The 27,760-nt window shown below is 43.0% G+C and overlaps 3 protein-coding genes across 10 annotated transcripts in view; all 3 read left to right on the forward strand.

Moving 5' to 3' along the window:
- The window catches only part of zbtb7b (zinc finger and BTB domain containing 7B), a 25,313-nt gene extending 7,599 nt beyond the window's left edge, over window positions 1-17,714 (forward strand). For both annotated transcript variants that reach the window (XM_048262137.1, XM_048262138.1), the window contains 2 exons: window positions 12,905-13,947; window positions 14,132-17,714. In XM_048262137.1, coding sequence (XP_048118094.1) covers window positions 12,911-13,947; window positions 14,132-14,771 — 1,677 coding nt within the window. In that variant the 5' untranslated portion in view covers window positions 12,905-12,910 and the 3' untranslated portion in view covers window positions 14,772-17,714. The remainder of the gene's footprint in view (window positions 1-12,904; window positions 13,948-14,131) is intronic.
- A 229-nt stretch (window positions 17,715-17,943) lies between these two features.
- LOC125305929 (NADH dehydrogenase [ubiquinone] flavoprotein 1, mitochondrial-like) lies at window positions 17,944-25,695 on the forward strand. 4 transcript variants are annotated; one of them, XM_048260999.1, is made up of 11 exons: window positions 17,944-18,026; window positions 18,918-19,031; window positions 19,140-19,222; window positions 19,967-20,137; window positions 21,141-21,324; window positions 21,495-21,684; window positions 22,324-22,536; window positions 22,907-23,073; window positions 24,062-24,143; window positions 24,702-24,847; window positions 25,427-25,695. In XM_048260999.1, exons 2-11 carry the CDS (start codon window positions 18,924-18,926, stop codon window positions 25,523-25,525), a joined length of 1,443 nt encoding a protein of 480 aa, XP_048116956.1. In that variant the 5' UTR covers window positions 17,944-18,026; window positions 18,918-18,923; the 3' UTR covers window positions 25,526-25,695. The 4 variants fall into 4 exon arrangements, with proteins under 4 accessions (XP_048116956.1, XP_048116958.1, XP_048116955.1 ...); XM_048261001.1 differs by having other exon boundaries at window positions 17,987-18,026; window positions 18,923-19,031; XM_048260998.1 differs by lacking the exon at window positions 17,944-18,026 and adding an exon at window positions 18,039-18,076.
- Window positions 25,696-26,073: 378 nt separating this feature from the next.
- khdc4 (KH domain containing 4, pre-mRNA splicing factor) overlaps window positions 26,074-27,760 on the forward strand; it is a 31,508-nt gene continuing 29,821 nt past the window's right edge. For all 4 annotated transcript variants that reach the window (XM_048260361.1, XM_048260362.1, XM_048260360.1 and 1 more), the window contains exons 1-4: window positions 26,074-26,209; window positions 27,036-27,207; window positions 27,371-27,496; window positions 27,624-27,703. In XM_048260361.1, coding sequence (XP_048116318.1) covers window positions 26,181-26,209; window positions 27,036-27,207; window positions 27,371-27,496; window positions 27,624-27,703 — 407 coding nt within the window. In that variant the 5' untranslated portion in view covers window positions 26,074-26,180. The remainder of the gene's footprint in view (window positions 26,210-27,035; window positions 27,208-27,370; window positions 27,497-27,623; window positions 27,704-27,760) is intronic.

Here is a 27,760-nt window from a genome sequence, read left to right on the forward strand (position 1 = left end):
TTTTCATTGTTCATGTGAAGCTTTTTCTCTCAAGATTTAGAGCGAGTGATCTCTCATAGAAGTGAGACAGAATGATCTCTGTTAGGACGGAGAGATGTCTTGGGAATCAGAGGCCGAGAGACACTGATCTCTCTCACAGGGGTAAGATCTCTCAGCAAAGAGACTGGGTCAGATCATCCTATTCTGTCTGAATTGACACAGGCTCATTCTGTGTCAAATCAAACAGAAACCAGGAAAATCGTTGCCACTTGGTCTCAGATTTTGCTCAAAGTTGTCTATAATGCTTAGGTCCCAAAACTAATACCTGTAAAATAGCTTGGATGCCATGTTTGAGCATAAGAAGTCCTAAAAAGTAGTATTCCTAGTCTTACCAAACTTTGTAGGATCGAAGACAAACAAGTTCTCAGTATAAACTGACCATTATAAACACTGCATGCCCATTTATTTTATATCAATATAAGATTCTAGATTCAGAACTAACGAGTAATATTGAGGGTATTATAAAGGCGTTTTTTTATAGGTACTTGGCATCAATCTGTATTTTGTCTGCAAATACAATACTTTATTAATGGTGTGCCAGTATTTTTGGTCTACACAACATATGAACACATGAAGATATTACGGATAAAAAAGTGTGATTGCAGTTTTTGGCCATTTTCAAAGGAGTAAAATAGCTAGTCGGAACATGAACGTCTAAGTGGGAATAGCTCAATGTATTTAATGAACCAAATGCCAATATTGTACATTCATTGATAAATGCACATAGTTAATTACATTGTTATTTCTGAGTTATATTATCTATGGTACAACATGGGCACTTTGTACACCAAATGACCATACAATGAGCTACCTCCACATAGATTTTCAAGTTCCGTTAGCTCTGCCACATACCATTTTAGACCCCTTGTTTTATTCTCAATATATTCATGTCCATAATTTACGGATGCATCAATTATTGACACAACATTGATAAAATGCTGTATTTAAAGGAAAAAGTAATGATTGACAGCAAATGAGTACAGAAAGCAAGTTTATAATAATCTCAATGTTACTCTTTTTGCATTTTTTTTTTCTAAATCTAGGGCCAGATAGGAAATCAATGAGCATGCCCTACAAACCGTTAGTAGTTCATTCATACTGAGGATATGTTTGTCTTTCATTCTACAAAGTACTTTTGAAGATGATAATGCCCAAACATGACTTCTCGGATTTTTTGTAAAACTGAAATCATATCAAGGATTGACAAAATTTGAACAGACATTTTTCACAGACCTTGGTTTTTGGACCCGTTCAATATATAGACAAGGTTTGAACAGAATCTGAGATGATGCAACAACAACCTTATCTGATTTGATTAGGAATGACCCCTAGAAAAAGACAAAGCAGTGAGGCACATGGGGATCTCACAACGGTGGGGATCTCCTAAAGAGTGTGGTGGCGATATTCCTAAAGATTGAGATAGGGATATTCCTAAAGAGTGAGGTGGGGATATTCCTAAAGAGTGAGGTGGAGATAGTATTGAGTATGCACATGCGAGGATATGTGTGTGAGTGTGCACGCTAGTATGTTAAACTTTGTATTGATGATTGTGAGTGTATGTCTGTACATGTTGATGTGTTACACTCAAAAGTTCCCCTCCACATATATGTATGGTAGTATTTATGCATTTTATGTAGCTTAAAGTGTATGTGTCATGAATAGGAATGTATAGCTCAGGCACTGTGTGTGTGTGTGTGTGTGTGTGTGTGTGTGTGTGTGTGTGCGTGCGTGCGTGCGAACGCTCGTGTGTGTGTGGTGTGTGTGCGTGTGTGTGTGTGTGTGTGTGTGTGCACATCAAGCCTTACAGAAGCAGGAGGGCTATGGGGACATCCAAACAGACACACTAATAGTGAGATGTGTTGGAGCTCTGGATTCCTAACTCTGTGAGGCTGCAAACGCAGCTGCCCTACTTTCAGTGCAGGCCCAGTTCATGAGCAGCAGCCCCAAACTCTCTCACTCTCACTCTCTTTATCTCTCACTCCCTCACACACACACACACACACACACACACACACACACACACACACACACACACACACACACACACACACTACACTACACTTCTGTGGAACTCTCATTTGATGGGCATCTTAATGGCAACTCGGTCAGGCTGTCCTGACCCGGACACTGTGTGAAGGGAGAGGGAGGTGACCGTGTGTGTGTGTGTGTGTGTCCCTGTGTCCCTATGTGTGTGTGTGTGTGTGTGTGTGTGTGTGTGTGTGTGTGTATGTGTGTGTGTGTGTATGCATGGGTGCATAGATACATTCAGTCCGTCATCTGAAAACCGCATTGAATACAGACTTGCGTTTCTTTCTTGCACTCCAGAACTAGCTGAATAAATGCAAAGTTGTGGTCTACCATAGTGTGAAGTCTCAAGTGTAGTTTTAAGTGTGTTAGACCTTTTGTCCTAATGAATGTTACTGGTAGGTTACTGTCTGCTCAGAACAAGAATATAAAATACAAGAAACCCACAAAATGTACATGATACATGGGTCTTAGTTTGGATCGTACCCTATCTGAAAACTGTGTTCGCTACAATTGTGTGCAATTGTTGGTTGGTTAGGGTTAGTGGTTAGGTTTGGGAACAATAGGAAAAGCCTTGAATTTGAACTGCAGCAAAGCCTCTCTTATTCCCAGTGGGATTTGGATTTGTCTGTCCAAAGATCCTATTCTTCAGAACCAGGGTGAGGTCAGACTCACACTCCCTTTGTGGTTCATGAGTCTGTCCTAAAGGTGTGGGCCATTTTGAATGATCTGAAAATAGAATTTTATGAATGATCCAGCTACTGCAGGAATGTCTTAAAATAACACTGCAAAAAAGAAAGAAAAAAGTATGTTGTGTGTATATAATCATCTTAAAATCTATTTGAAGTCTTTGGTAATGTGAGGAAAAGAGAAACACACTCTGTCCTAACGTTCTGTGTTCTGTGCCAGGCCATCCGCAAAAATGTCAAACAAAAATCTTTCACAGCATGACACTGCCAGCTAAGACACGCATCGGCATGTTGACAAGCTTTCGTCAGTACTGACTAGGGTGGTGTTTGTGGGGTTTGCAACATTTTTGGCTTTTATGTGGATATGGAGATCTCTCTCGAGGATTGATTGAGCCGGGGATATCCTGAAAGAAAGATGACCGTCTCTAAACTGTCGTTTCGTACAGTGAGATGGCCATGTCTCACTAGTCTCTTGACTGAATGACAGTGAGATGGCCATGTCTCACTAGTCTCTTGACTGAATGACAGTGAGATGGCCATGTCTCACTAGTCTCTTGACTGAATGACAGTGGGTAATCATTGTGCTGAGTGCAATAGGGTTCAGATGGGAGTGCGTGGTTGTGTGGGTGGGTCTGTTACTGCAAGCTTTATATTGTATGAATGTGAGTGTCTGTCTGTGAATGTGTATAGTGTGCTTATTCTGTATGTCTGTAGGGGTTGAGTATGAATGCATGCAATGTGAGTGTGTGTTACATGTTACATATATGTGAATAAGAGTATGTCTTGTGAATGGAAGTATATGTTAGTTGATATGATCCTGAACAGGAATGTTCATGAGTATGATAGGAGCTATTTAACCAAACCATCTGTAAAGTCTAGGTGGACTATCCAAATGAAGTGATATCAATTGACGTATAAAGCCAAATGCTTTTGGAACACAAGTCTCTAGCGGAGAATATACTAGACAGGAAGTGAGTTAGACATCCTAGGTATCTCCATGTAACAGACTACTTAAAGAAACAGCCAGGATTCATTTCACTGAGTCGTTTTAGAGAACAGGAACTTTTTTCTGTGCCACACTGGCCTTGAATGATGCCCTGACATGAGCAATCCCTGACAGCACGCCCCAGTTCATGCCTCTGGCTCAAGTTGTTTTTTATTTATAATTTCTGCACCTCTTGATTTGTTTATTTTCTGGGGTAACTATGTATTTAGTAGCAAAATGGAGGTGGTAGTGTGTAGCTGGTGTAATCCATGATTTGTGTCTGTTTTGTAATTTTTTTAATATAGAATTCAAATGGCAATTCAAATTCAAGGACTTTTCTCCCTGTCTCTCTCTCACTCACACGCTCGCTCTCTCTCACTCTTTCTCTCGCTCTCTCTTCCCCCCTTCCTCTGCCTGTCTATCTCAGGAATGAATGCAAATTCACACTCTTTCAGATAGGATATCAGTTCTGGAGAATTGTATATCTAACGGCACTTTTCAGGGATGTGTGTGTGTGTGTGTGTGTGTGTGTGTGTGTGTGTGTATGTGTGTGTGTCTCTGTGTGTGTGTGTGTAGCATGGGTTTATTTGTCCAAGACTATAAGTATAGAAATATCTCCTTGAGTCCAGTGTGCCCCCTTGAAATAACTACAAGCAAGAATTTAGCAACTCAGTTTCAATACATACAGTACTTGCACATGTGTGGATCTGTAGTGTTGAAGGCTGCTTATTTTCTAGCGTTTAGACTTTTCTGTCTCTAAATACGCATTGCATCTGTAAAGGTTTGTCATACATCATGTGTCGTATTGCCATGTGTTGTATTGTATGTGTGTGGGCGCGTGTGAGTGTGTAGGGTGTGAGCCCCTCTTCCCTAGACCACTTTAACCACCTCCCAACAAACCTGCACTTTCAAAAACACGCGCGCACACACACACACACACACACACACACACACACACACATACACAGACCTTGTGTGCGTTAGACAGAGCAAGTATTCGTGAAAGACAACAATGAAAGTGAGAGAAACGCATGAACAACAAATGGTATGCAATTGCTTTCTTTGTCAAGACTTACATCTTTATGTTTGTGTGTGTGTGTGTGTGTATGTGTGCGTGTGTGTGCGAGTGTGCGTGTGTGTGTGTGTGTGTGTGTGTGTGTGCAAATATATGGACTCAGAAAAGAGCATTGGTTCTATTATAACCATGTCATACAAGGTTTTTGCATCATGAGTGTGTGTGTGTGTGTGTGTGTGTGTGTGTGTGTGTGTGTGTGTTTTGTGTTTGTGTTTCTCATGTTGTGTATCAGTTTTTGCCTTTGAGGCCTCTTCTATCATGTGACTGGTGATTTTAAGTGTGTATGTGTGTGTTTCTTAGGAAGATGAAGATCACTTAAAATTTAATATAATATCTATGTTCTGTGGAGCCATTAACGTTATGCTTTGTACAGTAGAGCAAAGCTTTAGAAAGAAACTATTATGAGATGAGTCTATTGGGTTCCAGTCAGGATGTGTGCTTTTGGTTTTTTTGATTCATTTAGGATTTCTTAAGAAATCATGTATAATTATAATTCATTTAAATTATTCAAATAATAGTTATGCTGGAGGGTTGAAATAATGTTAACAATTAACGATAAACAATAATAGTATATAATAGTATAATAATTTGTTTAACAACTTTAAAAATGCACATTGCATATCTGTCTGTTATGTAAATTAATGTTGTAAAAAGAATTACAATTAGTTTTCTGAATGTTTTTACTCTTCTTGTGGAGAGTCTTTGGGAGACTTTCTTTATGAGAAAAGTGATTGTCATGCCACCGTGACATTAAGACCTTCAGAATCATAGCATACTCAGACACACACATACACACACACACACACACACACACACACACACACACACTGTGACAGTGAGACAGTCTGAATCAGAGCATATTGACACACACAATTACAATGCACTCCCCTTTTCATTTGAACTCAATTTAAAAGTGACTGTTGCATATCTGAGTGTTATTCACGGAGGTAGAACTCATCACAGATCATGCCTTTAAAACACACACATACAGAACACATTTGTTATAACACTCAAACAAGCAAACACACACACACACACACACACACACACACACACACACACACACACACACACAAGCATGCAAGTTTCCTTCGCTGCTTTCTCTCTCGTGCCCAGATCATATTTTCCCCCTTGTGTCTGTGTGTCTGTCTATTGGCTGCACTCGTATGCACAAGGCCGTCACTGGAAAATGGCCCCAAACTCAATGGAAAACTATTAAAAAACGCCTCCGAACCTGACACGACACAACAGTGGTCGGCCACAGTTCAGTATGGAGAGTCAGAGATACCTTATGAACTTGCGCAAAACAAACCAGTGCATAATGAACAAACGCAAATGTACGTATGTGTGGTAAGGAGATGAGGAGAAGCTTTGGATTTTAAAGGATTGAGAGAGAACGGGAGGAGTGAGGAGAGAGAATGAGGGAGAAGAAAGGGCCAAAAGAAAGAGAGAGGGATGAGGAAACCATATTGACGGAGGGGAAGAAGAGAAGTGAGTTGTCACTAGTGGTGTGGGAGTTGAGAATCCGTTTTGAGGCAGAGAAAGAGGCTGGTTACTAAGAACAATAAATGTGCTGCACACATTTAGAAAGAGGTTTCTTCTAGAGAGACAAACGTGGTGCAGTAGGTTTCCCCTTTCAGAGGGAAAGAAATAGATAATTTTGTTTTGTTTTTTCTAAGCCTTGGGATGGTGCCTTGTATGTCATAGCTTGTGCCATTTTAAACGCTCAACAACATATTTGTTCTGTCTCACTATGTAATGTTTTCCTAATGCCTGTGATTGTGTTTTAATTTCACTGTCTACAATTCAACCCCCAACCCACCCCCATCCACCCCCCCCCCCACCCCGGCCGCTGGCGTTTTAAATTTTATTTATTTTTTAAGTTTTACCAGATTTGTGCGTGTGTGAGTGTGTGTGTGTGTGACATGGTGATCAACTGTCTGCTTCTATTTTTCACTTTGAAAGCAGTTTGAGACACCCTTATGCAATATTTAGCGAGACAGAGAAGGGACACTGAAGAGCAGAAACACAGTGACTAATAGAGATCGAGAAAGAGCTGATCCAGAGAGAGAAATAGAAAAGAGAAAGAGAAGTGGGGTGTGGGTGTGGGGGAGTAACGTATGTGTGTGTGGGTGCTTCTCATCACTGCAAGACCACTTACTGTCATTAGAATTAGTCTTACTGTTTCGGCTGGAGGCATAGCAGCTGTCTGGCGTTAACCGCATGTGTGAAGCCCCGACAACCCCACCGACTGAAAAGTCCTCGCTACCATCAGCTTCTGGGGGATGCGACAAAAAGCATGTGTGTGTTTTGTGTTTCTGTCTCTCTCTCTCTCTCTTTCTCTCGGTGTGTGTGTGTGTGTGTGTGTGTGTGTGTGTCATGGTGTGAAACAGAGCCGTTAGTAAGAATCCCTTCCTTTTTTCCTAAAGTTTGCACACACGTACACACACACGTGTACACACACACACACACACTTACACACAGGAAGTTACTTTATAAAAATATATATGAAGAGTAACTGTGTGCATATATATACAAACACATACACTATATGTATACTGTTTTGCAAACTCAGCAGACTAGTTGATCACCTCTGTCCTCTTTTCTCCTATTTCCAGCTTGGTCTTCACCCCTTGGTGTTCAACGGCCATTTATCAGTTCATGTACCGCGTCATCACTTCATCTGTTATCAGTTGTACAACCACAGGCTCCTATAACGCCTCACACATGCGTTCTGTGTTCAGCGCCTCACACATGCGTTCTGTGTTCAGGCTCCTGCTGCTCCGTGGACCATGTCCACTCTGTGTCCAGTCAGCCTAGTTGTGTCCTGAGATGCAGGAACCTGGCTCCTGCTCTCTGACCACTACGTGCAACTTTCACTTTATTTTCTCCGTTCTCAGTTTTGTCGTTTTGTTTTCCTCCGCGCTCCAAAGCTCTTGGGTGTAAGATGATTGTGTGGTGTGGGCCTGCATTCTCCCCATGCAGCCTCTGTTCCTGTTATGTGTCTGACTCTTCTTCTTCTTCTTCTTCTTCTTCTTCTTCTTCTTCTTCTTCTTCTTCTTCTTCTTCTTCTTCTTCTTCTTCTTCTTCTTCTTCTTCTTCTTCTTCTTCTTCTTCTTCTTCTTCTTCTTCTTCTTCCTCTACTCCACTGCAGGGGTAGACATGTTGTTGACCACTTCTGCACAGTCTGCACACTTCCTTCTCTCCCTCCTTCCTCCCCTACCTTATACTGTTGTTTTGCTCTCTCTCTCTCTCTCTCTCTCTCTCTCTCTCTCTCTCTCTCTCTCTCTCTCTAGGAGAGATGGGGCGTAGGTGTATATTGAAATGTGTTTTTTACTTCTTCAGGCTATTGGATCTCAGAAACCTGTTGCAGTCGATGCAGTGCATGTAGATTGCACTGAGACAACGAAAGATTGTTTTGAAGCATTTAAAAATGAGATATTTTTACTGTGCCACACACATCTGATCATCCATATCCATACTATAGGCATTACACCTCTCACAAAGAATATTGCAAAATCCTAAACTCATTTTTTATCAGTGTAGTGAAGTTTTAGATGTCTTGTTAGTTTGTATTGCTGCGTTTGTCCGTTGGCTAAAAAGGTCTCAATGAGCAGGAAAATTGTTTGTCGGAAACTTGCAATCGTTTCGGAAGCCGCTGATACGCTTTGGAGAGGGGGCGCGTAGGCGAGTTCGAGGGGGGAAGGTTAAAACGTAATCGTCGCTCTCCCTTCCTCTACAAACACCTTTTCACGAAACAGGAAGGTACAGAGATAGAAAGAGAGACAAAAGATAGGTATCGCCCCCCACCCCCACCCCTACCTTAATGAAGAGCGAGCCCCAAAAGGTCTATCTGGCGTAGAGGAGGTTTGAGAGAGTTGATCGTGAGTGTAGGTAAATGCCAGCAGCTTTTCCGTAAACGACAGAACAAGTGAACGAGTGAGCCAGACTGAAAACAGGTAGATTGAGTAGAAGAAAGAAGAGAGCGAGTGAGAGGGGTGAGCGAACGAGTGCAGAACACGGATGCCATGACACACACGCTACCTCGGCTCCAGACGAGCACCCAGCACTCTGCCATGAGGCACAGAACGGTAGGCACATGGAGCACACACACACACACACAAGCACACGCACACACAAACAAACAGACACGTATATTCACACACACAAACTCGGACACAACACAAACAAAAACACATACACAGACACTCTCTCTCTCACACACACACACACATACACACACACACACAAATACACACATAAAAATCAAACAAACTCAGACACACACGCACACAGTGTAAGTCGTTTAAAATCACAGTCCGCATGTGTTTACAGTTAAGAACAATCACTCTGAGTAGTGGTGGAGATGGGTAAGTTTAGTCTTTGAAGCCTTTCTTGCGTTGCTGTGACAATGGTGGTAGGTGGATTGTGTGTGTGTCTGTTGATGTTTTGATGTGGCAAACATTTGGAGTTTGTGTTTACGCTACTATTTGCTCTTCTAACTAATAGACAGCGCTGTCAAACTCCACTAGTAGGCCAAACAAAAATGCCACCTGTTCTAAATCCTGCTCCTCGAGTTTTATATATATGTGTGTGTGTGTGTGTGTGTGTGTGTGTGTGTGTGTGTGTTTTGGAGCAGGTTATTCAGGTGAACAAATTATGTGTTGAGCAGAGCCCGCTGGGTGCCGCCTAGGGAACATATTATGGGCTGTTGGGAGACCCGCTGGTTGTTATGTTGAGGGGAGAAGTACCTGGTTGTTGGTGGAAAATTCCGGAGGCACAGGTTTTTGTGCTTATGTGTGTGTGAGGTTTGTGCAACAGGTGGGGTTTGGCAAGGAAGAAGAATTAAGAGAGGGAGTAACTGAAATACTTTTAAGTGGTCATGAAAAGGCAGATTCTCTTTGTCTCTCTCACACACACACACACACACACACACACACACACACACACACACACACACACACACACACACACACACATGCACACATGCACACAAACACATTCATAGGTAAATTCTGCAGTTTTTCCCTGTGTGCCGGCTGTGTAGTAGAGTCGTCGTCGGGTGTGGAGGCACGTCAGAGGAAGTGAGCGGGTGGGTTCCAGCGAAGATGGAAAACGGTCTCCGGGCGCCACCTTTGCCAGCGTAGTGTCATTGTGTTAAAACACACACACACACACACACACACAAACACACACACGTCAGCTTCCACACGTACACAAGCATGCCTGCAAATATGCACAAAGAGGCATTCACGCTAATACTGCTCTTGTACACACAGATAGATAGATAAATAGATAGATACTTTATTGCATTCAATCTTGCGTGAATACTCATGTACACACACACACACACACACACACACACATGGCCACACATGTAGCATCTCACTGGTGTACCTGAAAAGTGATGACGCCAATAGCACCTGTGACTGAGGCCCCTGGCAGCTCTCTATTTTTACAGCCAGCGCAGCACCAGATAAAACTCTAATGCCCTCCTCCCCTCCCCCTCTCTTCCTCTGTTCCCCTCTATCATTACATCACACCGCTACACCTCTTCACCTCTCTCTCTCTTTCTCTCCCTCCCATTCTTTCTTTCTTTCTTTCTTTCTTTCTTTCTTTCTTTCTTTCCATCTCTTGCACAATTTACCCAATGTTGCTTTCCCTCTTATTTTACCTCTGTATCTCTTTCTCCCTCCCTCTGTCTTTTTGTCTTTCTCTTTCCGATCCCCTCATTCTCACATGATACTTCATCGCTCCCTCTCTCTCTCTATCTCTCTCGTCTGATCCCTTGATCCTGTCTCCTCTGCCAGATTCAGTGCAAGCAGATGACCCTGATCTAGTAATCTGACAGGGGTAGAGGTGCATGTGGGGATGGGGGGGTGGAGAAAGATTTGGGAGGGGGGAGGCTCAGGCCCTGATAATCCCCAGTTTAGCGGACCATGCCACACGTGAACAGTAGACCAGTGGCATGCCAGCCTTACCTGAGACCTGAGATTCCAGCACAGCTGTGTCCGTCCAGGTCCTGGAGACGCACACAGTGGTGGAGTGTGTGTGTGTGTGTGGGGGGGACTGGGTGGGGTGACTGGACCATGCGACACCCCTGCACACTTTACTACCTAGGAGTTTATTCTAAACACAATTGCATTTTAAATAACCTTTTTGTTTTGTTTTGTTTTGCATTTAGAAATGGTCAAAACATATGTTTTTTTCTTTTTTTTTAGACAAAAGGTCAGAATATTTTTGATGTGTTGTTAATTGTCGTTTGTGATAAAACCTTTTTTTTTAACACATCTAGGTCTGTAGGTCAGATCTGAGTACACACCACTCACTCGCCCGTATCGCCTATCTTTTTAGCCTTAGTTCTGAAATCGAAGTTATTGTTGAGCGACGGTAATTTTGCACTTCCACACACCTCATCTCACACCTTACCCAAGCCACGCGCTTGCTTTTCTTATTGGTTGGTGTCATCTTTTTTATGCCATATTTAGTCTTCACCTCCACCTCATTCATTCACACTGCTGAACTTTTTGAATGACTGTAGAGTTCCTTCTGCAAGTGTACATGAATGCAAAGTGGTGTGCCAGTCCTGATATGGAAAAATAATTCTGCATTGTTATTTTAATGACAAGTGATGCATTGTTATTTTAATGACAAGATCATATTCCACAAGCGCTGTTTGTTTAATGCCATGACTCAAGAAAAAGTAGCGTCATGGATTCCATTTCACTTCGTAAACAGAGCGGCACAGTTAAAATTTTCCAAATCATTTGGTATACCTTTACCCAGAGGTGGACGAAGTACAAAATTCCTTTACCTAAGTGAAAGTATAGATACACCATGTCAAATATTACTCCAATACAAGTAAAAGTTGCTAAGTCAGATTTTTACTTAAGTTGAAGTACAGAAGTACTTGCTTTTAAAAATACTAAGTATTCAGAAGTACAAGCATTTTTCCTTTTTAATGTATTGTAATGTAATGTTTATTTGGTCATTAATATGGTATACATCCTTTGGTCGGTCATACGACTTGAAGAGACCTTTAGTTCCTTACATCTGACAAAAACATTTGACCTATTTTCATAACTTTGCAACTGTTCAAATGGATGCAAAAATATAATGGAAATCATTATTCATTCTCTGTTCACAAATCTAAAAACATGTTCACTGCCGAATACAAAACCAGAAAACTCAATTATGAGTAGATAATTTATTGCTTAATAATGTAGGGTAAATATCTAGTTATATGGTGAATGTCAGGTGATTGTCTAATTTCATTCCAATTTCGCAATGATCGTGGAGGATAGCCTGGTTAACACCATACCACTTCTCAAATGTCAATTGCTAACAGGTTCATCTGGGTTTTCCCAGGCTACATGGAGGATGTTCTGATGAAGAATCTGTTGTCACCATCATTACCACAGCCAATTCAGCCAAGTTCAAATTGAACCATTGAAAAAATTGACTTCAAGATGGTCTATCACATTATTGCATTTAAATAATCAAATGTGGTTAAAAGTAACGAGTACTTCATGCTCATATTTCAAATGTAGTGGAGTCAAACGTACAGTTTCAAATGTAGTGGAGTAAAAGTCACAAGTTTCCAAAAATATTAATACTCAAGTAAAGTACAGATACTTAAAAATCATACTGAAGTACAGTAATCAAGTAAATGTACTTAGTTACTGTCCACCTATGCCTTTACCTGTGTGATGTGTCATACAATCTGTCTATTGATGTCTGAGTTTAGTTTTCATTCAGAAATCGTTTGATGTCTATCGAGCTGTGGTTTTGGTGTGCTCATTTTTTTTACATCAAAAGTTTTTGTTGTGTTTACCGACTCATTTTTGATGTCTTTGATTAATACATTACATTACAGCACAAAGGAACCTTTAAAACAATAAGTTTAGAGGATATTGCAATCATATGAATATATTTTCAGTTATTAGAAGTTTAATTTTAGCATTTGTTTACATAATGTTGGTTGTAAACTAATTGAATGCTGCATTATGCACTGACAGTTAGTAAAAAAAAAAAAGTAGATCATTGAAAGTAGAAAAATATGTCCCTGCTTTTGTTCCCCCTTTCCTGTAGGTGGCGATGTCTCCAGGAGAGGACGGCCTGATTGGGATCCCCTTCCCGGAGCACAGCAGCGAGCTCCTGAACCGGCTGAATGCCCAGCGACGAGCAGGGCTCCTGTGTGACCTCACGCTGACCTCGCGTGGCTCGCGCTACCCCACCCACCGCTCCGTCATGGCCGCCGTCAGCCTCTACTTCCGCCGGCTGTTTGGCGCGGATGAGGCCGAGGATGGGGGCTGCGAGGGGTCAGGCGCGGGAGTGGGCACCAGCTGCAGCGTGTGCCAGCTGGACTGCGTGGCGCCGGACGCCCTGGACGCCCTCTTGGAGTTCGCCTACACCGCCACGCTGACCATCCGCAGCTCGGGTATGCGCGAGGTGCTAAAGGGCGCCCAACTCCTGGGCATCCAGTGTGTGGCCGACGCCTGCCGCGACATCCTGGGCGAGGCCGCCGACGAGGCCGAGCCGGAGGCCGCCGCCGTGGCCACGGAGGAGAGGGGGGCGGCCGAGCACAGAGTATCCCGTCGAAAGCGGGACCGGCGGCATGTGCCCAAAGCCGCGTCCCCCGCCCGCTCCCTGTGGCAGCAGCAGCAGCAGCGTGTCCAGGAGCCGCCTCCCACCCTGGTGACGGGTCTCTCCCGGCCCAGCCACGGGCTCCCACTCACCCCCACACCTGGCCGGGACGAGCATAATCTGCACCCCCCGCACCCCGCCGGCTACAACGGCGACGCCCAGGGCAGCCAGCTGCGGGCGCTGGTCAACGGGGGGGCGCACTGGCACCAGGAGGGCACGCCGATGCCCCCTGCCGCTGACGACGCCGTCTCGGAAAAAGAGAGAAGGCTGGAAGTGGGAGTGATCGCTCAGGCACCCATCACTGAGAGGGCGGCCATGGCCGGAGGGGCTGGGGCGCCTAGCGGGAGGAAGAGGAAGTCTCAGACCCCCCAGCAGTGCCCGGTGTGCCAGAAGATCATCCACGGCGCGGGCAAACTGCCCCGGCACATGAGAACACACACCGGCGAGAAGCCCTTCCAGTGCACAGCCTGTGGAGTGCGCTTCACGAGGTGTGTGTGTGTGAGTGTGTGTCTATGCGTGTGTGTGTGTGTGTGTGTGTGTGTGTGTGTCTGTGTGTCCAATATGTGTGAAAATCTCTCTCCCACTGTGCGGTGTGATTAGCAAGAGTGTAAGCGACGGCCCTATTTATGATAATCACTGGCTAATACTCGTCTGTACTGTCCTGTCCTTTAGGAATGACAAGCTGAAGATTCACATGCGTAAGCACACAGGCGAGCGGCCCTACCCCTGTCCCAAGTGTAATGCCCGCTTCCTGCACTCCTACGACCTCAAGAACCACCTCTCCCTGCACAGCGGCGCGCGCCCCTTTGAGTGTCCACAGTGCCACAAGGCCTTCGCCCGCGAGGACCACCTGCAGCGCCACCGCAAGGGCCACAGCTGCTTGGAGCTGCGCACGCGACGCCCACGTCGGGCATCCGGCCTGGCAGCGCCAGGTGGTGAGGGTACCTCGGACGGAGGAGGAGGAGGAGGAGGAGCCGGGGGTGACCAGCAGGGGCATCTGGAATCCCCGCTCACGCTGCAGGCTCACCCACGCTCGTCCCCGGGCCTGGCACGCTCGTTGGTGTACCCCGACAGCGCGCAGCATCTGCCCCTGCAGGCGCTGCCTCTGCTCGGGCACAGGATGGCCGGCTTTGCCGCCCTGTGGCCGGGGATGGGGGGTCTGCGGGAGGAAGGAGTCGGGGGGTCACAGTCACCCTCGCCTCATCACAGCAGGCCCCCACTGCAAGGATGGGATGGAGTGGAGGACGAGGAGGATGAGGAAGAAGAGGAGGGAGAGGACGAAGGAGAAGAAGAGGGGGATGAGGAAGAGTGAAGAAGGAGGGCACTGATCATGTGTGGTGGCTAGAAGCAAAGTGTGTGTGTGTGTGTGTGTGTGTGTGTGTGTGTGTGTGTGTGTGTGTATGTGTGTGTATGTGTGTGTGTGCATGGGAATCCATGCTGCTCTTTGCCCTCTTTATGGTACTGTTCTTCCATCAAGCTTGCCTCGACTCAGGCAAACTGACCTGTGAGATGAATGACTTAAATGCGCTTAAAGTACATGTGGAAAACAAACGGGTCTTTCTGATCATTAATGTTTATTTCTGGATCTTGATGCTTTTTTTTTTTGTTTCTTGAGCTTGTTTTCTGTTTTACGTTAGCTGGTTGGTTTTCTTTAAATGTTTCATTTGATCTTTCTCTGTCAGAATTATTTTTGTTAATATATGCTTGAGGCATGGGGTAAGAATGATTTTCTTTTACTATGCAATCATGTACAGGAGCAATAGAGGGAACTATAAAGAGGGACTCATACTTAAAGTAATGGCCTTTTGTAATGTTGAGTGAAAGCGGACAGGATTATGCCAGGGCGTAACCCATGTGTTGGCTGCCACCTGCTGGTGGAGTGGTGGTACTTGGAGTTCCACAGGAGAGAAGGTCACTCATAACAAGGTGTACCTACAAGTATGTGACATCTTCTGCTTCTGCTAACAGTGGGAATAACTCTAGAGTTTATATTATCCACCTCATATTAGTCTTTCTGTAGGCTAACCTGCGTTGTAGCCATGTACCAAAGAAAACAGTTAAGTAGAGGTTTATTTATCAAGAAGAATATATGCAAATTAATTCTTTAAAGATCAAATCTGATCATGTCTATCAGAAGTCACCACATTCAGTCACCTGACACTCCAGATCTGTCTCTGCATTCCCTGGCTCTCAAGGGATATGATGGTTGTGTGTGTATCATAAAGCAGAGGTTTTTAATACAGACCAGAGTCTATTTCCGAGGCTTATGTATGTGCGACCAAAACATTTTTCTGGGTGGGATGTCTGAGAAACATCACCGATGTTGTGTTTACGTTTTCTGTTGACAAAGGTTTGTTTTGAGCGGTGTTCATCTAATGATGGTCTTCCAAAAGCACTCCATCTTTTGTTTTTGCTTTTGTTATTACAAAAAAGAAGGGAGAGAAAAACACAAGGAACGAAAAAGACAAATAATTACATGAGCCCCCCTCTGCGTAAGCTATTTATTTATTTATTGTCTGGTATTTATTGTGGCTTTTCCACTTGAAATTTAGAGTTTCATTAGCGTATGGTATCTCAGCACACCCTCCACCTTTAGGCCTTTCCCCATCTCCACTGCACAGACCCTGTGGCACGTGCCTAGTAGCCCTTTTGAATCCAGTCTTAAGTTGATCTTGTTGAAGTGCTGTTGCAAGCAGTGGCCACAATGGCCTCTGCGTACTGTACTGAGGGACGATGGGTGCCCTGCTAGCCATATTTAACCCCTTTTTGCAGTTTTTTGCACATCGAACCCTTGTGATATATACTGCATTCCACCTTCAGGCCGCAGCTGATGCTTAAGTGGATGAAGCCCAACTCCACTCAGTCAGCTGAGTGCTGCTGCTTGGCCCCCAACCCTTCAAGGGGAAAAAGAGAAGAAAAGATGGTGAAAGAAATGGGACATGGGTTTCGAGAGAACAACAGTTTGCCTTTTTGAATAACACAAGAGTGGACATATAGTGTTGAATGGATTATTATTTTAAGAATATAAGATATATATTTATATATATACACATATATATATATAAAAACATATATGCCTCATGAGTCCAGCTTTTGAAAATGAATGAAGATGTTGTGTTCCTCCCTTGCATATAGATTCTGGCACTGCCCTAATGCAGTTTTTGTTTGTTTTAGTGTGTTTGTTTATATGGTAAAATCTCTCGAGTGAAAGCCTTTACTATGACTGTTAACTTCAGGTGTCTCTCTCTGGCCCCAAATGATCTTGAAAGTAACCTTGATTGATTAGTGACATACACATTATTCTGAGTGTGCTGGGTTTCACACATTGAGCTGTGGAAGAAATGACATACTTACGTACATACATACATACATACGTTTGTTACTTTTGCTTTGTTTGTTAAAGATGAAAGGGCCTTAGTTTGTTCTGCTGGCAGGGATGCTTCCACAGCAGACTAGGTGAGCTCTGGACCAGAGGCAAAGGCCTGCTCTGACCTCGCCTCCCCCACTGAGAGGGACTCTCTGATGTTCGAGTTTATTTGCACTAAAACGAGAGCTTTATGTCGTGGACTCATGTCCCCTCAGACACCCATTACATGGCTTTACAATATCGGTTATGATTGTAAGAGAAGCAGAGTTCATCTAACTGTAATGATCTAGAGGAATATCCATTGTAGTTGTATAGTAGGTTAGTCCACTTTAAAGAAATTTATGGTTGCTATGTTTAAAAGGGTCAAGCTGCCTTGTTTTTTTTTTTTTTTTTTTTTGCAAATTTACTCAGGAAATCTTGAGCAATGCACTAAGTGATTATGCAACATTGATGAGAGTATGTAAATAAGTAAGAACACAGCCTAAACACCCTTCATTGTGAAATCAGGTAGGCTACTATGCTTCTGGATTGTTTTGATTTAGCATGTTATATTTCATTTCAAGGTAATGAAGATGTAATATGCAATTAGAACCTGTAGGCTATCATGTTTTAGACATTGGAGCCTAAATCATCATGAAGGGTGTTCGGATACTATTTTACTATGTGTGTAAAAGGACGTGTGATCTAACAATGCCAGCTGTGAAAAAGTAGGTGCTGTCTAGAATTTGCTTTGCTTGGGTATGCGGATTGGGGTTCAGATTTTGGAGGAACCCTCCTATCAGGGATATTCTGTTTTAGTGGATTCTCTCTCTCAGTGATACATATTTTCCCCTCAGCATTTATTTCTCATGTTGTAAAGAAATGAATAAATAAAAAAATATATATTGATTTCTTACTGTGTGATTTTATGCCTGTATTATTACCTGTATGCTACACCTGAATTATAGGCTACAAATTCTATCCTATAAATTAAATATATAAATAAAAAGAGTTTTCCTGCTGTCTAATAAACATCGTAAAATAAATCTGACAGTGAATTTATTGTTAGGATTCATAACATGTAGACTAGGCTATGTGAATCGATAGCCAATCTTACCAGACCTCTCCTTTAACTCTCCGGGACACCTGCGTGGGTATTAACGTGGGACGTCCGAAAGCCGGATAGAACACAAATAGATCTTCGGCGAAGTGCATCCTGTGGTGAGTAACGAAGTGAAATTAGATTTGCTAGGTATAAGATGATTTTGCAGGTAACGTTAGCTGATAAAACTCACTGTGTTTATTCAATTCTATTCGAAACTATGTCGCAGTTAAACATTATAAAAGAGCACTAATGGTTTGTTAAGTCCCAAGTCTGTGTGTGCGCCAGAAGGTGAATGGGGATTAAAGGCAGGTTTAACAGTGGGGCATTCAAGTTGTGTCTCAAATTCTAACGAGCTAGCTCGCATTAGCTCGCGCCCTGATGCCATGGACAGTTGTGTCATCCTGGGTTTCATCAAGTTTCATTTGGACTGTATCCTGCTAACTCTGTCCTAAAAGTTATTTTATTGACCTTCCTTTACTGTATTATAATATACACTGTAACTTAGAACATAAAGTGTTTCATGGGTGGTTAACGTTAACGTACTATTTAAAGAGCAGGTAACGTTAAGGTAAATGGTGTTAAGTTGCTAGCTAACTAAGTATTTAAAAAAATATCCTAATTCATTTGGGGGAATTACATGAAGTTGATGTGACGGATTGCCCTTAATCCACATACTCTACTTATGCAAATGGGTTAAAATAAGAGGTCTAATTAATAGGCCACAAGCAGAAGTGATTTAAGAGTAGGCAGGTGGTGCTATGTTTCCAGGTCGTTGTAGAAGTGTAATAATAAAACAAACTACATTTCATGTTAACGCTAACGTCACTACGACATCATTACGTGTTCCATAAAGAAACATCATGTATTCAACACCGACTAGTATTGTTACCTCGCTAAATATTTTACATCAAGCTTTGTAACTGCCACTGAATGCGGAGTAATATTTCGCTGGTTCTCTTGTGAGTCACGGTGCCTGTTTCTTGTGCCTCCTCTCGTTTCCACCGCAGGACAGGATGCTGTGCTTTCGCAGAGCGATAAGTGCAGGGGCACACTCAGTGGCAATAACCTCTCGCAGCCCTGCAGCCCTCACATTCCGCTACAGCACCGTTGCCAAGCCTCAGGTAATGTTAGCCCAAATGACAGCACCATCAGACCTGGCTTTTGAAAGATTGATGTTTGATGTTTGCAATTGGGCAGTTTGTTTAATTGTGTTTGTGTGACTCCCTCAGGAGAAACAAAAAAAGACTAAATTTGGTCCCTTGAGTGACCAAGACAGGATATTTACCAACTTGTATGGACGTCATGACTGGAGGTATGACCCAACACATTTACATGTACATTTTCTGTCTTACCCAGAGAGAGAGAGAGAGAGAGAGAGAGAGAGAGAGATCCTCTGACACATACAACATATGGCTAAAACATGTCAAAATCTGTTGACTATACTCTTTTGTCAAGCTTAATGAACAATAGCATTTGTTGGAAGTGTCACGTGAACACTTATAACTTCCAACTAGACAATGAAGATGCTCTTTACTCATTGACTGAACTGTTGCAAGTAAGACAAGTACTACCCTTAGACAGCTGTCTGGTCTGTTCTGCCCATGTCTTTCTGTCTGTCATGTTTACACATTTTAAACCACGTGTTTAAATTACGCATAATTGTTTGCTAGCTGTATAAGTTGTTCAACATCAGTCTGATAGGATAACATGGCTGACATCAGTCAATATAAAGCCCAGAAAGACTCTGTAGCTTGACAACTCTTGTTTTATCAACATTCATTGTGGCAAAGATAATTTACTGAAATAAGGTGGCCACCATTACAGAGATAAAAGGAACATAATTTACAAGATAAGGCTGTCCCTTACACATTTAAGCCAGAGTAGTAGAAGGTGTGAAGAATTTTCTACTGCTTTGAGTAAGCCTAGCTCCCTTTACCTGTATAAAAAAAATTGAAAAAATTAGTTCAATTTTTGCAGAATACAGTAGATTGATCGGCCTGCATGAATTGGGCTGGAATTAAGTCCACACTGACCTCCACTGCACTTCCTTTCCCAGATTAAAGGGGGCGCTGAGCCGGGGTGACTGGTACAAGGCGAAGGAGATCCTGCTGAAGGGGCACGAGTGGATCCTGAATGAGGTGAAGGTGTCGGGGCTAAGGGGGCGGGGGGGCGCCGGCTTCCCCACCGGAATGAAGTGGAGCTTCATGAACAAACCCAGCGATGGCAGGTCAGTGGCCTGAAGACACACACAGACGGCTTTTACAGAGAAATGCTGCTATTTAACTTAATATTCACTTCTGGTGCATATTTACATCTTTTATGGTAATAGAAAACAGCATAGTGCTGTTGAGTCTTATTTTATGTGAATAGAGTATATAATGTACGCACACTTTTCAGTCTTTCCCATACTGGACATAATTCAGTAAAATCTACAATAGCCGAGTTATACACTGTGTTAGAACACAGATTACATTACATCATTTACATTTATTAATTTAGCAGACGCCTTTATCCAAAGCAACTTAGTTAATTATACTACAAGAGCCATTCTCCCCAGAGCAACTCAGGGTTAAGTGCCTTGCTCAAGAGTACAAAGGTGGAAGCTGGGAACCCACTTACTGTATGGGTCAGAACAAATAGCTGTACAGAATTAGGGTTCACGTCTGGTCATTTCATTGAAGCATTTTCTTTTTGACTGAGGAATGTTGTCCATTCTTTGTAGTAGTTTAACTTGAGTACTATTTTTTAACATAAATATGCATAAATGTATTGGATGGTGGTATAAATATTCCAGCTGTGCGGTAATTTTATTACCAGGAATTCAGGTATTCAGGTATCGTTAAGGGTTACAGTTAGTCACCACAACATTAGCACCACACTAATACCACCAAAATCGTCAAGTTCTTGTTTAGGCAAGCTACACCACCGTGACCCATTAGACCTGGCTGCCATTCCCTATTTTCCTGCCAAATCCCACTCGTGAGAGCTGACCTGGCAGCTTTAATGAGCAACTGTGATTAAACAGCCTTTTACTTATAATTGCTGGTAGATTGTTTGAATTGAATTGTTGTTGGATTGATTTCTTTGTAAAACCAGAAAATCTTCTTTCTTTCTTTCTTTCTTTCTTTCTTTCTTTCTTTCTGTCTTTCTGTCTTTTCTTCCCTACCTTGTCTTGCCTCCTTCCTACCTTTCCTACTTTCCTGGCCCCCACACCATCTCTTCTCCCTCAGGCCAAAGTACCTGGTGGTGAATGCGGATGAGGGGGAGCCAGGCACCTGTAAGGACCGCGAGATCATGCGCCACGACCCCCATAAGCTGGTGGAGGGCTGTCTGGTGGCGGGCAAAGCTATGGGCGCACGCGCCGCCTACATCTACATCCGCGGCGAGTTCTACAATGAGTCCTCCAACCTGCAGGTGCTGCACTTCTCAAAAAAAGATTCACTAGCTATGAATATGCTATACCATCAAAGACCTTCAATGCCTTCTTACACGATGCAGAATAAAAACTCAAGGGTGAAAATCTGTCAATATTACTGAAGAATGGGTGATGAGAAATGTCAAACACTTCTACTCCTTGCCTGCAGGTGGCGATACAGGAGGCCTACAAGGCAGGCCTGATCGGAAAGAATGCCTGTGGCTCAGGGTATGACTTTGACGTGTTTGTGATGCGGGGGGCCGGAGCATACATCTGCGGGGAGGAGACGGCTCTCATCGAGTCCATAGAGGGCAAACAGGGGAAGCCTCGTCTCAAGCCACCATTCCCCGCAGATATAGGTCAGCAAGGCCCTGCACATCTCACTCCTGCACAGCGTCTGGTGAATTTACTGCAGCTGCAGTGCTGTGACCACAGATAATAGAAAGTAGGATGATTTGTAGATATAATAGAGATCATCCTTAAGCGCCATACTTAATTGTTTGCTTATATCCTGGCCTCATGCTTCTCAGGGGGATGTGATGCTTTTTAGGGTGGATACCATTCAGTCATACAATCATAATGAATTACAGTTCCTCCATACCGTTTTTGTTGATCTATTTCTGTGGATACAACAACAGCTATGGTCTTACTCAATCGCATTCTTCCGTGAACTACTATTTACAGTGTTTCCCATACATTGACTTATTTGTGGCGGCCCACCACAATATCAACATTGACCACCACACAATGATTTTCCAGGTTGTACAACATTGTGCTTAAATCTGGTTAGCATCATAACCACGCTGCACTAATTTGCTAAAAACTGTTGCATTCAAGTTAATTCTGCAAACCTACCACCGCAAATAGAATTCAATTCTGTGGGAAACACTGTATTTACATTATTTGCATGTCAAAATGTTCTGTGTCTGTGTGGCCTGTGAACGAGTTACATTTCCCATGACATCTGAGAACTGCAACAGCTCTGTTTGGGATTCTAGGGGTGTTTGGATGCCCAACGACGGTCGCCAATGTGGAAACGGTTGCCGTGGCACCTGCCATCTGTCGCCGAGGCGGCACGTGGTTTGCTAGCTTTGGGAGAGAGAGGAATTCTGGGACCAAGCTCTTCAATATCTCAGGTCATGTGAACACACCATGCACTGTGGAGGAGGAAATGTCCATTTCCCTTAAAGAACTCATCGAGAAGCATGCAGGTGTGTGTCAGTTGTATGGGTGTGTGTCAGTTGTATGGGTGTGTGTATTTGGTAGTACATGCTGTGTGTGCCTTATCTTTACATTGAATGACAGTACCTGCAATGACAGTAATAGGTATGATGATTATGATTGTATATTTCCCTTAGGCTATTAATCATTGATATTGCATTGACATTATTGTTTATTGTTGCTATTTTCCTTAATGTAGTCTAACCAACACTTTAAAACTGTTTTACTATTGTACTGTTTTTATTTGTAATTTGCTTTGAACAAAAGCGTCTGCTGAATCATATAACCATAACCATGATGATGTTAATGATGATGATGATGATGATGATGATGCCCTTGCTGTGCTCTGTGATTGGCCAGGTGGCGTGAGAGGTGGATGGGACAACCTGCTGGGTGTGATCCCAGGAGGTTCCTCGACTCCCATAATTCCTCGCTCTGTGTGTGACGACGTCCTGATGGACTTTGATGACCTTGTACGCGCAGAGACTGCTCTGGGGACTGCTGCTGTCATCGTCATGGACAAATCTGTGAGCTCCTCAAGGCCCACTCCGTGACTCCGTCCCACACAAGGATGGGAGCAGACTTCACTCAATCATTTTACGATACGGAGTTTATATATATATATATATATATATATATAAAAGAACACATTTTGCATACAGTATACTTGCAAAAAGATTGAGTCAAGCCACCTCCTTGCCAGTGCCAGTTCTATGGCAAGACATGCTATCTTTTATTATCATGTTATGGTGTGAACATTTACTGACATTCATATAGATGGGGCCCAAATACAAAAGCGACATTGTAGATATGTGGTGTGTTAAAAATACTACCGGTACATAAGAAATATGCTATCCCATACATCATACCTGCCAATACTCCCATTTTTCCCGGGTTTCTCCCATATTTCAAGGTCATCTCCCGGCGTCCTCCCGTTTTGTTATTTCTCCCGGAAAACTCCCGTAATTTGCATGACATTCAGACTTAATTTTAAAATGACTGATCCATTCATTTTTTCTGTTAGTTTGACCATTTCCCAGGTTGCCAGATTGTGTATGAAATACACCCTACACATATACAATCACTTACTTTCAATTGAAACCTTTCTGTCATAAAACCTGGCAACCCAAAACCCAAATAAGGAAGCGGGTGTACACAGCCACAGAGTCTCACAAGCAACCGGTCTAATTGAATAGCCTACTTCACAACTAGCTGTTGTCAAAATGTTAGGGAAGACATTTTGTAATTAACACATCACATAAACTGTTATTGAGTGTTGTTGATACACAATAGGAAACTTGTGTCCTCGGAACATAATCTGACAGCAGCTTTGGAGTTTTTGAGGTGGTGGATACATAACTCGCATGCGTATCTGTTTCGGTAAGGTTAAAGCAACGACCGAAATGCAGTGTTTCAAAGAACACTGATTCTGTGCATTTTACGTGTTTTGTGTTGTTTTACTAATTAAAACCACAGAAGGATTCTCAGTCTGAACTGTATTTCCTGCTTTCCCAGACTGATGTCATCAGGGCCATTGCCCGATTGGTTGAGTTCTACAAGCATGAAAGCTGTGGCCAGTGCACCCCCTGCAGGGAAGGTAAGGAACTGTAACTCACCTAAGCACTGTTTTGGCAAGATCTTCGAATCTCATCTATTTTAGGAGTGCATTCTGAAATTCTGGTTAATGTTTGGCTGAATTGATTTCTCAGATCCTAGTCACAATTACCTAGTGGGATATTGGCAAATTTATATGAAAATTATGTGTAGGAACATTTCAGTTTCTGCCCTTACTAAAGATGTCACAAGAACTGATACTTCGGTACCAAGTTGATACTAAAAACATGGTGGTACTTGCTTTTTCTAAGGTACCGAAGTATTGTAAGAACCAGGAATTCTTCTGGACCTGACGGAGGCACACACACACACACACACTCACTCCTGTCTCGTTCATGTCCACTGTTACACTTATTTCAGTCTTGCTCTGCGGTGCTGATTATAAACACGTACAATACACAGTGCTAAACAGCAATACTGCTTGCTACAGTCAGATGAACCTGAGTGCTTTACACACACACACACACACACACACACACACACACACACACACAGCTTCTTCTCTCTGCTCCACTTGTCATGTTGTATGTGTCCCCATCAGGTGTGGACTGGATGAACGTGATGATGTGGCGCTTTGTGAAAGGCGACGCTCGTAACTCTGAGATCGACATGATCTATGAACTCAGCAAGCAGATCGAGGGTCACACCATCTGCGCCCTGGGAGATGGGGCCGCCTGGCCCGTGCAGGTAAGCTGGGGGCTCCTGTAAGGTGGAACAGTTGGCAGGTAAACCTGTCCAGAGATGGGTGGTTGCCTGGGCAGTACAGGCGAGGGCAGGGAGACATTGACATAATCACCATGGGCCAGTCTCATGCTCTTTTCAGTGGCACTAAGTATATGAAGACAAAAGGCCTGTTTCTCCAGTAGAGCGAGACTTTTTTGGTTGCTTTACAGCATTATGACCAATGCATGGTGTGTTCATAGAAGTAGAGATATTATTTACTATTTAATAATAATATAGTATTATTTAAATTATTTAATTAAATTATACAACATGCAGTCCATGACTTACCTGACGGTTCTCTAGTTGTGTGTTCAAGAATAAATCAAGACATCCCAATCCCAATAAGCAATCCCAGCCAATCAACATATGCACAGCAAGAAGGCGTGTCATTTGACTGACTGTTGAACTCAAATATCAAAAACCTTTTGTGAAACTGAAACCAGATTGCTAGCTGCATCTTTAATGGTAAGAGTTCAGAGTGCCTTTACAATTTATTATGTGATTTCCACGCATTAATATTGCCTTCCTGTCACCATCCTGCAGGGGCTGGTTAGACACTTCAGGCCTGTCATGGAAGACCGCATCTCTAAGTTCAAGCAGACGCACCCGTCAGAGGCCGAGAAGAGAAGAGAGGTCATCTGATATTACTGTTTCAGTAATCTCACTTTCCACTCAGTAATCACCCATTTCAATGTTTTTGCACAAATATTACACTACTCATTTACATGATTTATTTCTGAATACCATTCCATGCTCAGCCTTGTTATATTTTGAAAACTAGCACTGTGACAAATAAAACACTGTGAAACTAAGAACTTGATTATTACATTCATTTTGACTGAATATAAATGAATACATAATGATATTCTGAAGTAATTTTATCATTTTATGAGACTTTATGAAAAACCGAATGCATGCCCATACAAAGGTATAAGTTTGTCTGGTGGTGCAGGAGTAATGTAGATAAGGGGTCACATTTGGCCAATGTTGTCCCATTATTTGTAATGGCTGGCCTGCATATACATATAAAATATCTTACTTGATATTAAGGTCTAAAATGGGGGACGGATACCTGTTTGCCATGACTGTAAATGACAAATCCATACATGGTTCTATCAGCGAGGTTCTATCTGGTTCTATGTAATGAAAACGACATATTAACCCGGAAGTGAACATGTTTCTTTTGACCTCAGTCAGTTGCTGGCGCTGCAACTAGAGAGCACCTCAGTGAATGTGTACACAGTCAATGGTAGCTTGAATTTTCAGCAGAAGTGTATTGAACAAGAAATTGAAATTGATGTCATATGGTGGAACGCCAAACGGCGGGTGAGTGTGGCAACAGCTTTGACATGTGTATCACTGCTTAGCAGCTAATGGCATAACACTTGCCTTCTCAGTTAAATGGAACGCCTAACGTTAATGGCGGAGTAGCTAACGTTAGCTAGCGTCCTGTTACTTGTTCACTTGCTAACGTTGCCGTAAAAGTAAGCAAAGAGATGGTTTGTAATTAGAGGCTAGTTACTTAAGATTGCTTCTCGTGGTAGTAACCTTCCCTGCCATTTACATTTTGACTTAGTAATGACTTTCAAAGGTCAAGATAATCAAGTTTGCTACCTAACTAACAGCTAGCTGTTTTTAGCCAAAGTGGGTGTTGCGATAGGTGCGAGAGTAGCTGGGCTAACCTGAGCTAAAACGGTATCAGTTGTTACAGCCAGCTCTGATCTTATTCCCTGCTAGTTATGTCTTTCAGGCCGTCTACTAGATTGCTAATTTTGTATTATATATATATATATATATATATATATATATATATATATATATATATATATATATATATATATATATATATATATTACGTCTCAATTTAACATGAACTACAGCGCGTCACTACCTAACGTTAATCTACAGGCAGATGGACATCAAATAGGGATAACGTGTTGCAACTGATTACCAATGTCAACTTAGCTGCTAAGTTGATTACAGTTAACTTGGTCACCAAAGGTCTGTGTTTGTGCATTGATGTCAGGGTGTTTGTGTAAGAAAAAGTGTGTGTGTAAGAAAAGGATGTGTGTGTAAGAAAAAGTTTGCTATTTTGGAGGGTGCGGTACTGACATACACCTGTCTCGTCTCGTCTCGTCTCATCTCGCATCAGTCGCCGCAGCAAGTGGGACCAGCCGGGGCTAGCCTCAATGGGGGAACCCGAGGCTGCGCCAACGGGGGCTCTGGATGCGGCCGCTGCCGTAGCCGCCAAGATCAATGCCATGCTGGTGGCAAAGGGCAAACTCAAGCCCTCTCAGATCGGCGGTCCTGGGCCCGTGGACAAGGTAAGAGTGTATTGATTTCATGTAGTACCTTAACAGCTGTGATGAGCTCTTGACTAAATACATCATGTACTTGAACGCTGTAGAAAAGGTGTGTTTAGCTATCTTGTGGACCTCTTTTCCGATGCGCTCACTTTTTAACACTCACCTTCCTGTTGTGACCCAGGGTGCGCCTGGTAAGCCTCAGCAGCCAATGAAAGCCAAGGATGACCTGGTGGTAGCTGAAGTGGAGATTAATGACGTGCCTCTCACCTGCCGCAATCTTCTGACCCGGGGACAGACACAAGACGAGGTTAGTGCTCCAACTACAGTCAAACTTACCATTGATACCACTTCAACTATGTTAGGTGATGCTCTGTGATAAGTGTTGGCTTAACTCAGTGAAGCGCTGGAGTAGTATTCCCCTCTGTTACCCACAGATCAGTAAAGTGAGTGGTGCTGCAGTGTCAACTAGGGGGCGCTATATGACAGTAGAAGAGAAGAACAAGGCATTACCAAGGTGAGTATGGTGGCAGGTGGATTAGGTGGGCTGACTGTCAGAATGGCCTGGTTTACA

The sequence above is a fragment of the Alosa alosa genome, chromosome 13 (genome assembly GCF_017589495.1).
Source record: "Alosa alosa isolate M-15738 ecotype Scorff River chromosome 13, AALO_Geno_1.1, whole genome shotgun sequence".
NCBI lineage: Eukaryota > Metazoa > Chordata > Actinopteri > Clupeiformes > Clupeidae > Alosa > Alosa alosa.

Coding starts and splice junctions, on each gene's coding strand:
- LOC125305929 (XM_048260998.1), top strand. Junction 19,032..19,139: donor GCACCGTTGCCAAGCCTCAG/GTAATGTTAGCC, acceptor TGACTCCCTCAG/GAGAAACAAAAAAAGACTAA. Junction 24,848..25,426: donor GGGCCGCCTGGCCCGTGCAG/GTAAGCTGGGGG, acceptor ACCATCCTGCAG/GGGCTGGTTAGACACTTCAG.